We start from the raw sequence: 19,868 nt of genomic DNA, 5'->3' as shown, positions 1-19,868 counted from the left end.
GGTTGGGGTCTCTCTCCGGGTGGCCCGGGGGTTGGGTTTCGGGCCCGCCGCCAGCCGTTGTGCCACCTGCCAGTTCTCCAGCTGGCGCACGAGGTCGTCCACGGTCTCAGGGTGGTGGTGGGCCAGCACCCTCCGGGCGTCGGGGGGCAGCTGTCGCACGGTGTTGTCCACCACGACCCGATCCACGGGGCTGGGTCCCGCTCCGTCTACCATCCACCTCCGGGCTAGCCGGCATTGGTGGGCCACCTGGGTCCGTACGGGTCCTCGGACGTCGAACGTCCACTCATGGAAATTGAGGGCCTTCGCAGCAAGGCTATGTCCATAGTAGGCCAAGACGGCCGCCTTGAGTGCGGTGTACCGGCCCGCGTCCCCGGGGTTGAGGTCCTGACTCGCCTGCTGGGCTGGACCGGTTAAAAACGGGGCCTCTATATAGGCCCACTGGGCCTCTGGCCACCTCTCCCGGGTTGCCACCTGCTCAAATGTCTCTAGGAAGGCCTCGACATCGTCGTCGGGTCCTAGTTTTGTGAGCCGGCTCGTCGGGGCGGTGGCCGGCGGGTCGCGGGTGGCCTGCTGGGTCAGGCGGAGCACCGCCTCCGTCAGCAGGGCCAGGCTGGGGTCCGATTCTCTCGGGCCGGCTGGTCCTGCGGCTGTCCCGGGGTTCTGCATCGACGTCCGCGGGTATTCACCTCCGCGAACGGAGGAACCGCACAGGAAAAAACAAAAAAAAATAAAAAATGAAGAACCACTGCCAAAACCCGGGGTGGGGTCCTTACCGGGAGCCGTACGTGGACCGAGATGCCTGCATTCTCCACCATATGTCGGTAGAGGGGCTCAAAGTAAGGACCAGGCAGGGTGTGAGGGTCCAAAGCCTCAAACGGCGGTTTATTACACTCGTTTCCAATAGCCACACAAGCGCACGCTGCACATCAAAGACGGGGGGTTGCTCGAGTCGTGGTCCACGTGTCCGCCGTGCGGCTCACTATACGGTGTCTCGATCCTCTGCGTCGTCCTCTCTTCCACTCGACTCTCCCCGTTCTGTCGGCCGGTGGCCTCCTTTTAACACCTGGGTGTCTCCCGCCCAGGTGTTCCTCGTTTCCCCGATTGCGGCTCTCGGGAGGTCGGGGTTTGTCGCCGGCTGTTGGCCACCGGCGGTATATCCCGGCCTCGACTCTCCCGAACAGGGGGCGTGGCACCGGGGGAATGCCACAGTGTGTGTGTGTGTGTGTGTGTGTGTGTGTGTGTGTGTGTGTGTGTTTCCTGCACAGTGTATCTGCTTCATACGTTATACTTCTCGCCTGTATTTTACGTTCCAGCTTCCTTCTGCATTCTAATCATGTTGAAATTACGGATGCGTCTTAATAAATGGCGTATTGATATCGCCGCAAAAATATTCAGCATACGGAGTCGGAAACCTTATCCGCGATCTGCGATGTGTTGTAAACAAACCTCTGCGACTTCCACTGCATACTTTATGCATCACGGCCTGCCTCCTACACGCTCCCCCCGGCTCCACCCCTCACCTAAAGTATCCGGAGTATCTCCAGGATGTGGGAACAAGTCTAATCTGTTTTATCTTCGGTCGTGCTTTGTATGTATGAAAGGGAACTCAGGAACTGATTCTCCAGAGTTCGGAGAACTCAGTATCAACAGTATCAACAGACAACAGAGCTTGGTCTGAAGATCATAAGTTTCATGATAATTCCACATAATCTGTGTCCTGTGGATATGTAATATTGATTTTGACAACTTTCAACATGGCGGCCAATTTCTGATGTTGCCATGGGAAATATTTCAGTAACTACGGTATATGGGGCGTTCTGACAGTATCAACAGACATTGAAAAATGTTTGAAATATACTCAAGTGAATAGAGAGGAGTTAAAACACGTCGTCATTAGTTATAGCGCCCCTTAGAGGTCAATGGTCACCAAATACATTTAGTGTCCCCATGATGATGTCATGGGTCTATCTACTAAGTATGGTTCTGATCTGTCAAAGGGCTGCTGAGATATTGGCGTACTTCCTGTTTGGCGGCTTCGCAGATTAATTTGATTGGCTGTTGGATCAAGGGATCTAATGATACTTTGTTTGTGAATATGGGATGAATGGGTCGAAAGTCATAAACATGAATGCATGTCCAACTTTGACCTGTTGGTGGCGCTAGAGCTGATGAGCTAGCGACCTAAAATTTGGTGGCGCTAAAGTTGATGGGCTAACGACCTAAAATTGCTTGATGGGCTAATGGGGCTGTCTTGAACCAGTGTGCCAAATTTCACAACTTTTCACCAAGGCGTTCTATGGGCTGCCATAGACTCCCATGACAGAATAATAATAATAAGAAACAGTAGGAAAACAATAGGTTGTCTCGCAGCTTCGCTGCTTGACACCCAAATAATAACTAGGACTGCAAGCAGCCCCCGAGGTATTCACAGCCCACGCACGGCCGACCCCAGCGACCGCCTTATCAAGGGATTCACGTCATGATCCAAGACGCAACAATGCCTCCGACAAGCAAGCGAGAGGTTGGCTCAACAGGTGATGGATTTTGTTCCTGAGGTTGAAGAAATTAACTCTGATGATGTTCTTGCGGTGGTTCTCGAGGGATAGTTTTCTATCCAGCATCACTCCCAGGTTGCGGACTCTACTGGAACGTTGGACACCAACACCGTCCATGGTGAGGATTCAATTTGTGAGTTAGGAGTGGGTCAAGAGAGCATGTGTTAGTGTGCCTCATCTGGCTAACTAGCTTTGACGCATGAGCTTTATCTCTGGTGGAAGAGAGGCTTACAGGGGGGGCTGAGGAAACTCAGCTTATTGACATTGATTCAGTCATGTTTGTTTAAAAAATAAATGACACATAAAGGCAGAGAAGATGGCCACAGAGTTAGAAGGTGAGAAGAGCCTGTTTTCTGTAGAGAACAGGGGTCTCATTTATAACCGTTGCGTACTCACAAAATGGGGCTGAAATTGGCGTACGTGACTTTCCACGCCAAGGTTGTGATCTATAAAAAAAATAAACTTGACGGGAAAATGTGCGCAGCCCTAAGCAAACTCTGACCCATGCGTACGCATGGTTTGGAGGAAAAGGAGAATTGGCGACACAGATGGTGTGGTGGTGAACTGAAGTCAGACCAAAGAATTGTAGAGTGAGAAGAACGATTATGTTTTATCATCGCCCTTCATAAATTTAATTTCATCCCGTATCATGCGTTAAATCTATGTAATCAGGATAATTTAAGTCAACTGCGTTATTTCTCAGTTATAACTCCAGAAACATCTCCTTAGAATAGATATAAAAAAAAATATCTATATATTTAATCGCATCACTACTGTCCACTGACGGCGCGACTGCATGGAATAAAGCATCCGTCCAACATTTGTCAATAACATAATATTTTTATGTGACACTGTAAACACATAATCAAATGTCAATTAAATCCAAGTGTGGAAAACCAAGCCACACTCCTCATCACAATCGTTGTCCGTTACTATGGATGCTTTTCATGACAAATCAGGCATTAAAAAGGGGTTATGTGCACTTCTGGCGGACCATGCAAATGACAGGATTCGGAGGGAGATGGTCTTTAGGGACCCTAACGATTTATTGGTAGGCTACATAAAAATATGTAACTTTATGTCAGACCACTTCTTTTTTAATTCTGGGACTGTGCGCTACTGTGCTCCTTGCTACTGACAGAGTTCAATGCTGCAGCAACATGTTGCCACTCACTCTGCTTTTTGTTGTTGGCGATCCCAATCCCGTGACCGCCGAACAAAACTACTTTTCGGGCCTCCATCTCACCCACAAGTGTCTCCACTTCAACCTCCGTGAAATTTCGCTTTTTTGCTTTTCTCAGTACTTCTGCCATTGTTTCCGACAAGACATAATACATGAATCTGAGTGTTTTATATGCAGATCGAATTCAAGAGGTAATTTGCATTGACCATTTATGGTTAAAAAGGGGCGTGTACAGGGCGGAACGTGAAGCTGATTCAGCTGCGCACACTTGTAGGCACTTGTAGTCTGTGATTTATAAAGAAAAGATTGCGTACGGTGTGCGTACGCAGGGTTTTAGAAATCTGAATATTTTTTGGCGCACGCAAAACTTGGCTTTTGGGCATACGTACACTTTTAGTAGCGATCCCATTTTATAAATGAGACCCCAGTACTGTTGTGATTCCCCATCCATTATTGATACGGTTGGAATAGTGGAAGTTCAGTGCATTTATAAAGTCCTGTTGGTGCTGCTGAAACATTTGTATCGTCAGACCACTTCTCTTATATTGACGCTCCAGACGGCGGCCTGCCCATTTAAGTGAGTGGAGCTCCTTGGTAAAGCAGAGAGAGGGTCTGGAAAAGGAGAATGTGGGATTCTTATGCATACATATTCATATATGTACGTACTAGCTCTGGTATTTGTCACTTGCTGAGAATGGCAAAATCAAAATGCTGTTGTGTGATCTGTAACCTGTGCTCTCTCTCCCACAGTTCGACCCGAGGCTGCTGTGGCGCCGCTGGTTTGGTTTGTTTGTTGCAGTTACCAGGACGCTCACAGTGCCCATCTGCTGAATACTTTGTGAATAAGTATTGTCATTTAGCGATATCGTTGTAAATCTGTTATATCTGCGACCTGTACTGTATTCTCTGTATTGTATTTGCTGTCTCCTCGTTGGAGCTCTGCTTCTGAATAAACCACGGTAAGCATGGACTCCTGTTGCTCTTGCTCCAGGGTCCGGCTCATACATAAGATAGCTCTGCTAGAGACGTATCTGTCATCTAGAGTAGGAAAAGGTAGAGAGCATAAAAAAGACAGATACTCTAGAAAGTATAGAGAAGAGATCAGACTCGTAGAGCTGGCGCTAGCGTTAGCACTAGCTCCGTCAAGGGTTAGGGTTAGGGTTAGCAAACCCTCTCGGCAGCACCACTTGCGAAGGCGGGCAGCGGCCCTCCTTGCAGGTCTTCCTCAGGGCTAACAACGCTGGTCATAGGCGACTCTGTTACACTGTGAAAAAGAGTTTCCTTGACGCACAATGTTTTTGGTAGAAAACATATTTTTACTTAAAACAAACAATACCAAAACAGTCGATTCACTTGCACAACTCAAGCCTCTCTCCAGTCTAGAACTCTGGTCCTCTTAAGGAGCACCAGAATGGGTGTGGATCAATTCATCTATGAGCAACAGCTGCAGACTATTACAGGGCTAACAGCAGACCATTACTGACAGGAACATGTATTTTAAAACATGGTTTAACACCGTGAAGATGCCATTCACATCCTCACATACACGTAAAGTTAAACTACACAACGAAGCAGCGAAGGTTATTTGCCTACCACAAAGACAATCCACACACAGCACAGGTGGGTCAAGTTCCACCTTCTGACGATGTACCACTCAACAAAAATATAGATTTAGATTGGCCACTTTAGAAATGACTGTGAGGGGTTAAGGTGAGGGTTACCAAACTATAAAAGGTATCCTGTCCCACTAGCATCAACACCAATGTGCCAAGGAACACAGCAGCACGCTTACCTCTCCTTTGTTTCTTTGGCTTTACAACCATCTTGTCGTCCCCAAGTCCTAGGATATGAAAAAGGATCGTCAGTCTTCCGATGAAAACCATGCCCAAAATCCTTCCAAGCGTGAAGTTGTATTCCACACAAATGTTATCCCGAGTGGGCGATAATGAATCACTGGATCCCGGCTTATGGTCCGAAAATTACGGCACTCATTATTCCTGCACATTTGAGGGTGTATTTTCATTGTTAAAGCAACCGGTTGTTCCCGCTAGCCCGCGCTGTTTAATGCTCTATCAAAATAATGAGGCTGGATATTTCAGACTGAAGAACTTGAGCATTGAACTCACGTAGGCCAAAGCTAAGCCATCTTTTATCCGAAAGCAGTACATTGAAAAGGTATAGTATAGACTACTGATGGTCTCATTAGTAAAGCCCACACAAGCAGCAACATGTTTAGATCCCCTTCCACCATGTTGTAGGAGGCTTCTAATGGATAGGCAGGGTTGATCATACGATCAATATATCAGACTTATTCATTACATAGCAGTTATGTTATTGTTGTTATATGATATAGTTTCTATCTGGTGAGCAAACCATGACATAGAGCAGGGATGGGCAACTGGCGGCCTGCGGGCCGCATGCGGCCCGCATCCTCACTCGCTATATAAAAATATATATATATTGAGTTACAGAAAAATTGGTTAAGAAAGAAGAAAAGCAGAGTATCTGTTCATAGAATTCAAAGGCAAACCCATGCGTCTAGTTTGCTTAGAAGCGATATCAGTCATGAAAGATTTCCACTTAAGTCGCCACTACAACTACTACAACTGCCCTGAAGTGAATATCATGCTTGTTGGGTTTGAGTTCATTGAGTTGTTGCACTTAATGCCACTGTTTTTCAGTTTTGTGACATCATTGAATGATGATGTATGTGAGCCCTTTGCACTGATCAAAATACTAACCAATCATGTGGCTGATTGAGCATGGAACACATGGAATGAATGTATGTTGGTTCAATCAACATACCATACATAGGTTATGAATCTGGAAGATTTTGTAGGTAGTGGCCATCCCCAAAATGCACCAGAATACAGGATATCATATCCAATAAATTCAAAAATGTGTAGCTTCTCTCAGTTTACGTCTGGTTGAAGTGCACAGTCACATGGCCCTCTGATGGTGATGATGAAGAATTGTGGCCCTCTTTATCATGAAAGTTGCCCATCCCTGACATAGAGGGTTATGCAGGTACACTAATATCAGCTCAGATTTCAACTCACCAAGCATTGTCCTGTCCACGGCCAGCTCAGACTCAGACATGCTCCCACTGCTACTGCTCTCACTACCGCTGTCTGTAGAAATACAGAGGTCCAAAAAAATCTGAGATTGCTAGGGAGGTTTTGGGACATGCAAGTATGATTGTGGTTTGATCCAAGTGCATTAAGAGTCGTTTCGAGATCAAACATTGTATAACGGTAGCTTTAAAATCATATCGGTGGTCTCCTCTTCTGCAAAACATGACATGAAGGGTTATGCAGGTAGACTAATAACTCCTAAAACTAGGAGATTTCAACTCACCAGAGTCGGGCATGCTCTCAATTCCGCTTTCTTCTGACATCGAATCAAGTTCCGGATCTTTCGTTACATATCCTGAAAGACAAATAAATGGAATTTTCAAATTGAATTAAAAAAATATATAATATATTCTGAAAAAAACTGAAATGTAACATCTCCCTCAGATTACATCGTTCAAAGGGTTAGATCAAAATTGCACAAATAACCCAAATTAATTCTCCACATGACCTGGACAGGTTTTAATGTAAACTTACAGCCTACATTAAATGCCTGACTTGATCGTTACTAAGCATATAATGACCATTGTCAAGGAAAGTGGATTTTTTTTTAGCGAAGCAAGACACCTCCGCTTCAAGTCGCTGTTCTGTTCGCCCTGTCTGGCATTATTTTCCTGGTAATGATCGGCATTCTATACATTATCCATTACATATATATGGTTAGGGTCAGGGTTAGGGTTAGGTTAGGGTCACGGTTAGGGTTACGGTTAGACGATGGATATAAACCTTAAAAATACAAATACTATATAAAGACGCTAAATACAGGTGCACGTCTTCTCCTTCTTTGAATTCGGTCGAATAACGTAGACTGTGACGCAACTTTGACGCAAAACGTCGGAAAACCCCCGACCTGCCAGACCACAGAGAGTTGCCACACGACAGAGCGTTGCCACACCCCAGAGCGTTGCCACACCCCAGAGCGTTGCCACACCACAGTGCGTTGCCACAGTGCGTTGCCACACCCCAGAGCGTTGCCACACCACAGTGCGTTGCCACACCACAGTGCGTTGCCACACCCCAGAGCGTTGCCACACCCCAGAGCGTTGCCACACCACAGAGCGTTGCCACACCCCAGAGCGTTGCCACACCACAGTGCGTTGCCACAGTGCGTTGCCACACCCCAGAGCGTTGCCACACCACAGTGCGTTGCCACACCACAGTGCATTGCCACACCACAGTGCATTGCCACACCAGAGCGTTGCCACACCACAGAGCGTTGCCACACCACAGTGCGTTGCCACACCACAGAGCGTTGCCACACCCCAGAGCGTTGCCACACCACAGTGCGTTGCCACACCCCAGAGCGTTGCCACACCACAGTGCGTTGCCACACCCCAGAGCGTTGCCACACCACAGTGCGTTGCCACACCACAGTGCATTGCCACACCACAGTGCATTGCCACACCACAGTGCATTGCCACACCACAGTGCATTGCCACACCACAGTGCATTGCCACACCAGAGCGTTGCAACACCACAGAGCGTTGCCACACCACAGTGCATTGCCACACCAGAGCGTTGCAACACCACAGAGCGTTGCCACAACACAGTGCGTTGCCACACCCCAGAGCGTTGCCACACCACAGAGCGTTGCCACACCACAGTGCGTTGCCACACCAGAGCGTTGCAACACCACAGTGTTCGGCTCCGGGGCGCCAGCTGGATGCTACTCTCAGAATGCGCTGTTTCTGGTGTCTGTAGCTATAATGCAAATGAGCTGCTGCCCATTGACCAATGAGCTGTCAGACTGAACCACAGCATGGAGCTCTATATCTTTCGACATGTAGAGTGATATGGAGGAGAAAGGGATTGTACTCCCGGAGCTGAGCTGTTTGGACGGGGCCTTAATAAATAAATAAATTAATAAATAAATAAGGGAAACTGCTTCAAGTGCTACATTAATGAAACAAGAGATAGTTGTATTTATTTATTTTATATATATATATATATTAGTGGTGGGCCGTTATCGGCGTTAACGGCTGCGTTAACGCAAAACCTTTATCGCGCAATAAAAAAAATATCGCCGTTAATCTATTTTCAAACACTTCCTTGTTCGGACCCATCACGTGACTGAACTAACCAATCAGAAGCTAGAATTAAGACTAAGGTGAGGGAATTAGAGAGGCAGATTCAACAGAATATCCTGACTGTGTTAAATATGTAAACATGTAAATATGTAATAATTGTGTAACATAAATATGTAAATGATTAACAGACTAAAATTGTAAGTACATTTCTAGAAAATTAACTCCAATATAAATTATATCAATTTATTCTACAACTTTCAAATGTTTAACTTCTAAACCTTTCATTATTATGGATTATTACACGGCTCTTCTCAATGCTGTAGACCGCTCCATTCACTTGCATGGGCCTTCCCAACGTTCAGCTGTCAATTATTTTTGTTTATGCTCCGTTCACTTGCATGGGCACTTCACAACTTCCGGCGGTGAATTATATTTGATAAATCACCATTGCCCAGTATAATTGACAGATTTTTTGCCGTTTGCCATTTTAATTTAGATGAATTTTGGAATTAATCTCGATTAAAAAAAATTATCTATGCCCACCACTAATATATATATATATATACACATATATATATATATACACATATATATATATATATACATATATATACATATATATACATATATATACATATATATACATACATATATACACATATATATATACATACATATATACACATACATACATACATACATACATACATACATACATACATACATACATATATATATATATATATATACATATATATATATATATATATATACATATATATATATATATATATACATATATATATATACATACATATATATATACACATACATATATATATGTATATATATATATATATATATATATATATATATATATATATACACATATATATATATATATGGATGTGTATATATATATATATATATATATATATATACACATATATATATATATATATATATATATATATATATACATACATATATACATATATCAGGGCTGTCAAGATAATGGGGTAACACTTGTGAATTTTCTCGAAAATACAAATTAAAGCATTTCCTGATTTTGACCCGGTCTCTGATTTTGACCCGGGTGCATGTCGGTTCTGCCAGCTTAGAGTGTCGGGTGTATGATTGCTGCCGTTTCTCTATTGTGGGGAAATGGCCGACCGGTTGGAAGTGATTGGCTACATGGTGGTGGGCTGTGTCGTTTCCGCTCGGGTGATTATGATTGAATGATTGCGTGCTGGGGAGCCAGACCTGGGAGTCAAATGGGAGGCCAAGGGGGTCCCAACTACGCCTCATTGAATTCAGCGATTTAAATGCCATAACGCCAAATTTTGCTCTGTTGTATTTTATTATTTTCTTTATTACATTTTAGTGGTTCAAAACGTTGTCTTTTACTTCGCTTTTCACAACCTTACGATGCATATTTCACTAACGCGATGTAGCGCCCGCTACGGAGGGTGACGGGCGGAATGTGTCTCTGCTTCTCTGCTCGATGAAAGAGAGAAGGATGGCTGTTCCATCCAGTCCTGCCTGAAGTCTGCTACTACCAGCTGATCTCTGGAAGGTAGTAAAGTCTATTTGCTAAACACTGCATGAGCTTGGTGTCTCGCTGAGCCACTTGTCCAAGTAGCACAGCGTAGTGAGCTAGATTGCTATTGACTTATCATATCAAAACATTAGGCCTCTACTGGAGTACCGTTTTCGTGTTTCTATGAAGTTAAGGGGTAAGGCCATATGACGCCATCGACGTGACCGACGGCAACATAACGTAACTGTTAAGTAAACTTTGGATATCTCTGGGTTTGAATATTGTTGGAAACATTTTGGATTATGCAAGTACACAACTCAGAGAAGAACCTAGGAATGTTGGTTTGCATCAGAGACCAGGAGGGTTTTTAGTAGTACAGCCAGTTAAGACTGCTTCATTGTGCTGCTTTGACATCAGTCTTTTGTATTATAATATAATATTATGTACCCTGTGTGTTTCTTTTGTCCCCGAGAACCACACACACACACACACACACACACACACACACACACACACACACACACACACACACACACACACACACACACACACACACACACACACACACACACACACGCTACTTACTGCCAAGAACTATGTGTGACCAAGTGTTCTCCAGTTTAGGTACCTCTGGATGGAATGTTTGGATATTCGAAAATATACGTGAGTCATGCGCATGATTTATGTTCGAAACAAGAATTTGTATCCTAGAATCCCCAACAGATGTTCCAGAAAGCCATACACCTTGGATCTTGTTTAAAAAATATACATATTATTTATCTGGTGTATGTGAAATGTATTTTGACAGAGAAGAACAATGATATTGAGGTTTATGTTAGTTATTACTTGAAGATCGATCAGCGAAGTCACAACTCTTCTCTGTATAGGGACCTCAGTGGTGGAACGAGCTCCCTGTCGATGTCAGGATCGCAGAGTAGCTCACAAGGTTCCGCAAAAGACTCAAAGCTCACCTGTTCAGAGCAACCATCCAGTCCCTCCCACCCACCATTGTATGTTGTACGTCCTGGCACTTAATGTAAGCACTTATTGCACGCACTTAATGTACTTCGTACTTATTCATAGTACTTAAATGTGTAGCATCTGCAGTAGCTGCTATCACTGCTGTATTCAGGGAATGGGTTAGCCTAGCGATTGTTAGTACTTCAACTAAACTTACCCAGCTCCCTGTCGCCTTCATGCATTTCGAGGGGCAGAGACGGGGACATCCGACCAGGATGCTCCTGTCCGCTACCGAATGACTCCTGATTCCTACCAAACCCTGAAAGTCAAATAAGAGAATTTGAAGATGGCATTAATTCATTTTCTTTTTACTCAAATTATACTGAAATAAAAAAGATTATCACTTCAGTTTACTAGTGGTTAACCAAATTGTTTCAGTTCCCTACGTGAAGTTAGTTCCTCCTGTTATTAAGTACACTGTTAATATATGTAACATGACTGTATCATGCATCATGTTTGTCACGCTTCATGGAATTGATCATGAAATTGAGTGAACACACTGCAGCCGTAATCCACCAAAACAGGCTGCAATGTGATCATTTGCAAATAAGTGCTCCAGTTTTAGCAGTCAGTCAATCAGTCACTCAGCGTTACTGTTTGGGGAATCCTCGTGCAACGGTGGAATAAACCATTTCGCGCCTTCTGTAAGGGGTGATTTATTTATATACAAATTTCAGTCACTTGAACGTTTTATTCAGCCAATTTAAAGTTAGTTAAGACATTAATTACCCCATTGGGGCCCTGGGTACCCAGTCCAGCTTCCCCCCCACTATGACACCTGTGTGTGTGTGGGTGAATTACGTTACCTCTCAATAAGTGAAGAGTCTCGACCGGTAGGTCCTCCATGTCTTCCAGACCTCTCAGCAGGTCCTGAGCTCTGTCCTTTCCTAGTGGTCTTTGGCTCTGCCACAGCTGCAACATCTTGTATTTCTGCATGATCACAGTCATATTTTCTGCCTTGATGCCGTCCAGATCTTTGGTCTTCAGGTCCAGGTGGATGGCTGCACGCTCCCACACCTTTCCCAGCGTTTCGGCCACCTTCAGGAGCTGCTCATTGGACAGAGCCCGCCCTGCGGAGCGGATATCAGTAAACATTTTTAACTGACAAATATGGCCGCCTTATGCACGCCTTTTTCCCGGCATGGTCCGTGCGTTTACACTGACCGAGGTAATATACCGGCCTGAGTTTGCAACCAAATTGCCCCTCTCAGATCCTGCACTTATTGGCGGTTTTATTTTGATGACTAGGGTAGAGGTGTTGCTGCGTTGTCTCTATACAGAGACAATGCAGTGATATCAACATGAGTAGATCTAACTGGAAGGATGGTGAAATCCACGAGCTGCAGACCAACATCATGGGAGAGAAGGTGATACTGTTGCATTAAACGAATACGGGGAAAGATGGTGCGATCTATGAGAAAGATGCAGAGGAACTTTCCTTACGAGGCTTTTGTCAGGACACAAAACAAAATAAAGAATATGTTGGCGTTTTTGCACTTGTAAAGTTAATCGCGTATGTAGCCTACACTCAGATGTTTACTCAATCTTGCATGCGAGTGTCTTGAATCATAAAAAAATAAAAGTATGCAAATTATTCTAAAGAGGTATACTCTCCATGCGTAGCACCGCCTTCTCCAGTGAACATAGAAAGCTGGCTCCGTGACTACGGGGAATTTTACCCCCTCAGTCAGGCGAGACAGTGAAATTGATGGGCGTGCCAAGCCACGACGTACTGGCTTGGCAGTTTAAAATGCTTAGTGATGCTGTCCGGAAAAAGACGAAGACAATCCAAACAAAGGCAGGTCAAGTTCCTCCTCTCGAGATGATGGACCACCGAACATGATTTAGTCTGTCAAGTAGAAAGCCTTTTTCTTATTTGTTGAATTTTATGTACTCACATTATTCCTGCACTTTTGAGGGTGGATCTTCATTGTTAACGCAACTCATTCCCGCTAGCTCTTGCTGTTAAATGCTTTATGAAAATGGTGAGGCTGGATATTTCAGACTGATTAACTTGAGCATTGAACTCACGTAAGCTAAAGGCTACTCAAAGTTAATAATTAATAAATTCATCCCACTCTCATCAGTTGCAATATTATACTAGGATGAGTCCATGAAGTCAAGTTATAATAATGTAAATGATAGTTGATGAAACCCCTTCCCATTGGTCAACACACTAGACCAGGGGTCGGCAAGTACGTTGTTTTTTCTCACCAGTAGGTGGGGGGCCAGAACATTATCAAAGGCTAGTTCATGGAATTGATTAAAGAGGACCTGTTCTGGTCTTAATTTCTTATTAATGACTCCTATAGCGCAACCTGACACGATCTCACAGCACAAAAAACTATGTAGATTTTCGGGAAACTCTTCCTCTCATCTGGGCGCTTTCAGCATTCTCTGTCAACGCTCGGTTTCGTCCTTCTCCGCCCCCTCGCGCCAACCCAACTTCGTTGGGATTGGTTACCTTCCTTGAAGCGCGCGCGCGGGCAGATTTGACCAGGCATATGGGGGCGCGGCAGGAGTGCCTCTACGTAGATGTTTCCCTTAAATGTGAACAATTGAATCGCAAACGTTGTCCCGAGTGTTTAGCGCTCTGCACAGCCACCCCAGACTGTCAGCAGGGAATACGTCGAAATGCATGTACGTCATTATTTGACACTTCAGTATGGTTAAACATGACTATCAATCATTATAACAACGTTTATAGGTCATAAACCTCGAAAAAGCATAATAGGTCCCCTTTAAAGACATGCATCTGGAACTGCGACACAGGCCCGTCAGCTGGCTTAGTCACAAACACACACACACACACACACACACACACACACACACACACGCTGTGGTTATAAATCTAAGAATGACCTAAGAAGAAACATTTTACATTTTTATTCAGCCAATTTAAAAAGGTATATACGACATGATTTACTTCGAAACCAAAAACACACACAATTACGCCTGTGTGTGTGTGTGTGTGTGTGTGTTTTTGTGTGTGTGTGTGTGCGTGAAGTACGTTACCTTCCAATAACAGACGAGTCTCGACCGGTAGGTCCTCCAAGTCTTCCAGGCCTCTCAGCAGGTCCTGAGCTGTGGCCTCTCCTGGTAGGCTTCGGTGCTTCCACAGCACCAACATCTTCAGCTTCTGCATGGCCACATCCGTCTGTCTGTCTGCCTTGATGTCGTCCAGATCTGTGATGCTCAGCTCCAGGTGGATGGCCGCCTGCTCCCATTCCTGTCCCAGTGTTTCGGCCACCTGCAGGAGCTGCTTATTGGACAGATCCTGCCCTGCGGAGCGGATTTTCTTGTCTCTGGCTATAAAAAGGACAAAGACAATCCACACACAGGCAGGTCAGCCTGACCAAAATGCAGATATTACCACTTTAGAAATGGGTGTGAGGGGTTAAGGTGAGGCTACAAACCTGAACCAAACTATAAAAAGGTATCCTATCATTAACACCAATGAGCACACAGCAGCACTAAGTAAAACACCTACCTCTTGAAAAAAGCCTCTTTAGCTTTACTTCCGCCTTGAGGCCCCCAGCAGGATAAGACATCAGACCCAGGGTGATGCTTAAGTGTTTGTCCCTCACCTTCATACAATCAATCATTATCTGACTTGCTCTCTCCCCTTTACCGATCACCATGTCGATCAGACACCGTGCTTGGTCTGCTCTGGTCCTCTGCCCCTCCATCACAAAGTCCTTTTCCTCAGCACTGAACACCTTCTGCTGCCAAAGATCATCCAGGAGACCTTTGATAACTGGGTATGAAACTCTCTGCACAAATGCAGAACGGACCCATCGAAGCTCCCCTGGAAGAGAAATCAAAAGGCAATATAAAATGACGGACAAACACCATATTGGAGGAAGAGTGTTCAACACATAGTTCTGAATTGTTAACCTTTGTTAATATTAAACCGTTTGTCGTACCACCTTGTTCCCCTAACGTATCTCATCAATAAGATGTTTGTTTGATAGACTTGGTATGATCAAAATATGCCACACTAAGTCCACTTTTCCACAAGAATGAGTAGTTTCTCCTTATAAAGTTATACTAAGTCAAGTGAGATACGGTCGGTGAGGTGTTCTGTCTTGAGCCATCTTGGTCAAACGTGGTTCATTGTCTGTGCTCCTAATGTAGCCTATATCAACAATGTTTGGAGGCCTTCTAGTTGGCCAAATGTTTTAAGTACAAATAGGTAGGTATGTACTGCTATGGTTTCATAAGGTGTAAAACCAATCTGTAAATAGACCATAGAGCAAAAAGTACTTAATATTATAGTCTTACACCAACTGTAGTAGGCTGGGGAGCAAGGTACGTTTTATTACTCTGTTTTCTGGGAATAATTGACGTAAGCAGAAACCAGAAACTAGCCGTTTTTTCGTTTTTTCAAAAAAAGAAAATCAAAGTTTCTGTTTGTTTATTCGTTTTTTGGTTCTTCTTAACAAAACGGATTTACCACTCAATATCTTTTTTCCGCCGGTGGGCGGGTCCTCTTATTGGCTAGTGTGCTTCTTTGCCATTTGCTCTTCAAAATAAAAGTTCTTCCGTTTGATAATGTCGACAAAAATATTACTGTATTATAGACACTAGCAGACACAGAGGACCACACCACCCACAGTCAAGACTGACACGGCTTCAAATAACAATAATAGTATTCATAATCATTTGACAATGAGAACTTATGAAGTTATGATGACTTCAGTGCAGTTGATGTTTAGCCACAGTTAATACATGCAGAGTAGACCTGAGGGCTTTACTACGACATCATTGTCCGGCTCTGAACTATGCGCTCAGTGCGCGTTCACATCAAAGGAGCTGCGATCGCGGGCTGCTGATTTCCTCACAGCCTGAGAGCTATGAGGAATTGAAGTTTTATATTGGAAGCGAGGCTGGGTGTGCCTATGAATATAGGCTACAGTGAGTTTTTTAAGGTGCTGTACAAGCAAATCATATCGTCTACTCTGTACAGTGACAAAGAGTACAGTAACCTACTTCATTCAATATCGAATAGGCTACTGTAGCCTACACTATGTACAAATGGTTTTGCTCTTTGCTCATGGCAGTTTTGACAGTCATTTTAACATGTCAGCAGGCAAGCTTCACTCATTCCAGGATGCATTATGCGTTGTCCTATAGCAGGGGTACTCAAGTAGAAATGATGAGGGGCCACAATTTTTTTTTTCAGTGACTCAAGGGGCCGGTCGGTATACGTGTGACTGAGGCCGATATATGCTCTGTTTTAGACGTAACGCGTAAGCACGTAAGTTACATAACCCCCCCTTGCGCGGTAAAATATCCCCCCTTACGTGCTTAAGTGCGTCGGCCAAAATTCCTGACTATGCGACTAAAACACTACGGCCCTACGCAGCTCGCAAAGACTGTGATTGGCCAGCTAACCACATCCTTTCAGGAGTCTCACATTTCCGGTTTTACAGCATAATAGCGCCATTTTTAAAAGGCCGTGACAGAAGCGAATGAAGAATTTTGAAGAAGGAGAAGAAGAAAACACAAGAACGAATTATGATAATTATAAATATAAACAAGCCAGCGATTTCCACTTCCACGCCCACAGATTCGTTCGTTGCTCCCCCTACTGTTCTGGCGGAGAATCCCCTTGCAACACGCGCAATCCTTAAGGAACCTTAAAGGAACCGTAAATCAAAACTTGTCTAAAACAAGTCCCTTGTGTAAATTACGTGCTTACGTCTCTGCGTCTAAAACGACCCTTAATCGGCCTTGACTGCTGCTGAGATGGACTGTCTGCCTCGAGTTTGGGAGGGCTGGAGCGGTCTGTGGGCTGGAGTGCTATCTGTTTATCGTTGCAACCCCCAGCCTCGTATTGAGATCGCGGCGCGCGGTTTCAAAATAAGGGCGCCCAGCACGATTTTTTTTATTTATTTTTTATTTATTTTTTTATAATTAAAAAAACTTTTCAAAACAGCTTGAGGGCCATTAATAGACACCCCGCGGGCCACAAAAGGCCCGCGGGCCGCTACTTGAGTATGACTGTCCTATAGCCTACTTGGAACATGTTTTGAAATGGATTTATAGTAGTGTAGTGCCGAGAGACGGGAGTCGGAGGCGGAGTATCCAGCACAAAGTTTTAATGAACACAATACAAAAAGACGTTCATTCGTAAAGTCAAAACCGGACTAAACTGGACGGTCGTTCCGTCCGCTAAACGGGTCCGTGCTAAACACCCCCCCCACCCATAGTTCCGTGGGTGAATTATGATAACCACCACACAAGCCCCCCCAGAATTCTTCCATAGTCAAAGTCCTCGTGACGGAAAGGGGCGACGACCCGACCCCGTCTCGAGCGGATGACAGGGGCCGAGGAAGGGGAAGCAGCAGGCACGTCGGCGCCGTCCACCACCCCGGAGGTCCCGGGGGTCAACAAGGTCGCTGGAGTCTCAACGGCCCGCGCGGGGCGCGGCGCAGGCGGACGTCCCCGGCGTGGGGGTTGCGCCACCTCCACCGGTCTGGAAATGTCCACGTTAGCCGGCTTAACCCTATCCCAGGAAACGGTCTCAGGCCTACCCCCGACGTCCACCACCAGGCACTTGTCTCCATGGCTCAAAACCCTGAACGGGCCATCGTAAGGAGGGCGTAGGGGACCACGGTGGGCGTCGTGGCGAATGAAAACATAGTCCACCATGCGCAGATCGGGGGGCATGCGGAAAGAGGGAGTGCCGTGTTGCGACGTGGGAACAGGCGCGAAAACCTTTCCAGCAGGGAGGAACGTTGTTTGGCCGCCGACCAGGGGACCGAGGCGTCAGGAATAAAATCGCCCGGCACTCGTAGGGCCTGCCCGTAGACCAGCTCCACCGAAGAGGACCACAGGTCCTCCTTAGGGGCGCACCTGAGGCCGAGCATCACCCATGGCAGCCTATCCACCCAGTCGCCGTCCTTCAAGCTGGCCCGTAGGGCTGCCTTCATGGAACGGTGGAAACGTTCGCACAAGCCGTTCGCCTGGGGATGATAGGCGGTAGTGCGGTGCAGCTTGACCCCCAACCCCTCAGCCACCGCATTCCAGAGTTCCGAGGTGAACTGCGAGCCCCGGTCCGAGGAGAGGTCTGAAGGAGTCCCAAAGCGCGCGACCCAAGTGCCGATGAACGCGCGTGCCACGTCAGAAGCCGACGTCGAGGAGAGGGGAACAGCTTCAGGCCAGCGGGTCGTCCTGTCGACCATGGTGAAGAGGTAGGTGAACCCGTGAGAGGAGGGAAGCGGTCCCACCAGGTCGACGTTGACGTGGTCGAACCTTCTTTCGGGAACGGTAAACTCTCCAAGGGGGGCCTTAATATGGCGGTGCACTTTGGACCGTTGACAGTCAACGCAAGAGCTGACCCAAGCACTAACGTCCTTTCTCAGTCCCTGCCACACAAACCTCTGGGAAACCAATTTCACAGACGGCTTCCTGCCGGGGTGGGAAAGGCCATGCAACGCCTCAAAAACGGGCCGGCGCCAGGACAACGGGACCAGCGGTCGAGGCAGGCCTGTGGAGACATCGCACCATAGCCTCACGTCCGAGCCGTCAACCGCGACCTCCTCCAGGCGCAATCCCGTGTCCGAATCCCTCAGGGCCTGGACCCCATGGTCGGAGGCCTGGTCCACACTCATGCGGACGTAATCCAGGCCCAGTTGGACGGCCCCGATGACCGTTCTCGAGAGGCAGTCTGCGACCACGTTAGACTTGCCAGCAATGTGTCGGATGTCGGTGGTGTACTCGGAGATGTACGCCAGCTGACGCTGCTGGCGGGCCGACCACGACTCCGCCACCTTGGACATGCAGAACGTCAGAGGTTTGTGATTCACGAAAGTTGCAAACTCCCGCCCTTCCAGGAGGAATCGGAAATGGCGGATCGCCAGCCAGAGTCCAAGGAGTTCCCTGTCGAAAGCGCTGTATTTGCGCTCCCTGGGGGTCAACTGGCGACTGAAAAAGGCGAGCGGTTGCCAGGCACCATCGACCCATTGCTCGTGCACCGCGCCGATGGCGTAGTCAGACGCGTCGGTGGTGATGGCGATGGGGGCATCATGCGACGGATGGGCCAACATGGCGGCTTCGCCCAAGGCGGCCTTCGTGGCCTCGAACGCCTTCTCCCTCTCCGCCGTCCAGTCGACAGCCTGGTTAGGGGACTTGTCCTTGAGAGCCCCGTACAGTGGGCGCATGACGTGAGCCGCCTTGCGGATGAACCGGTGGTAAAACGTCACCATCCCCAGGAATTCCCGGAGCGCCCGAGCCGTGTGTGGGCGGGGGAAAGCAGAAATTGCCTCCACCTTCGACGGAAGAGGGGCGGCCCCCTCCTTGTTGATGAGGTGCCCCAGGAAGTAGATGGAGGACAACCCGAACAGGCACTTCGCCGGGTTGACAATCAGCCCGTGCTGGTCGAGCCTCATGAAGAGGTCGCGTAGG

General features: G+C 46.4%; 2 protein-coding genes across 1 annotated transcript in view; one reads left to right on the top strand and one right to left on the bottom strand.

Annotated features, from left to right (window-relative positions):
• Positions 1-19,868, top strand: part of LOC115560668 (vitellogenin-2) — a 434,163-nt gene that overhangs the window by 252,922 nt on the left and 161,373 nt on the right.
• The window catches only part of LOC115560655 (uncharacterized), a 553,265-nt gene that overhangs the window by 522,195 nt on the left and 11,202 nt on the right, over positions 1-19,868 (bottom strand). The window contains exons 4-7 of the mRNA XM_030380069.1: positions 14,947-15,264; positions 14,472-14,765; positions 12,263-12,526; positions 11,614-11,715 (exon numbers count right to left, since the gene is read on the bottom strand). Of these exons, the coding sequence (XP_030235929.1) occupies positions 11,614-11,715; positions 12,263-12,526; positions 14,472-14,765; positions 14,947-15,264 (978 nt within the window). The remainder of the gene's footprint in view (positions 1-11,613; positions 11,716-12,262; positions 12,527-14,471; positions 14,766-14,946; positions 15,265-19,868) is intronic.

Source organism: Gadus morhua, chromosome 16, assembly GCF_902167405.1.
Source record: "Gadus morhua chromosome 16, gadMor3.0, whole genome shotgun sequence".
NCBI lineage: Eukaryota > Metazoa > Chordata > Actinopteri > Gadiformes > Gadidae > Gadus > Gadus morhua.
This window is presented reverse-complemented; position numbering and strand designations above follow the sequence as displayed.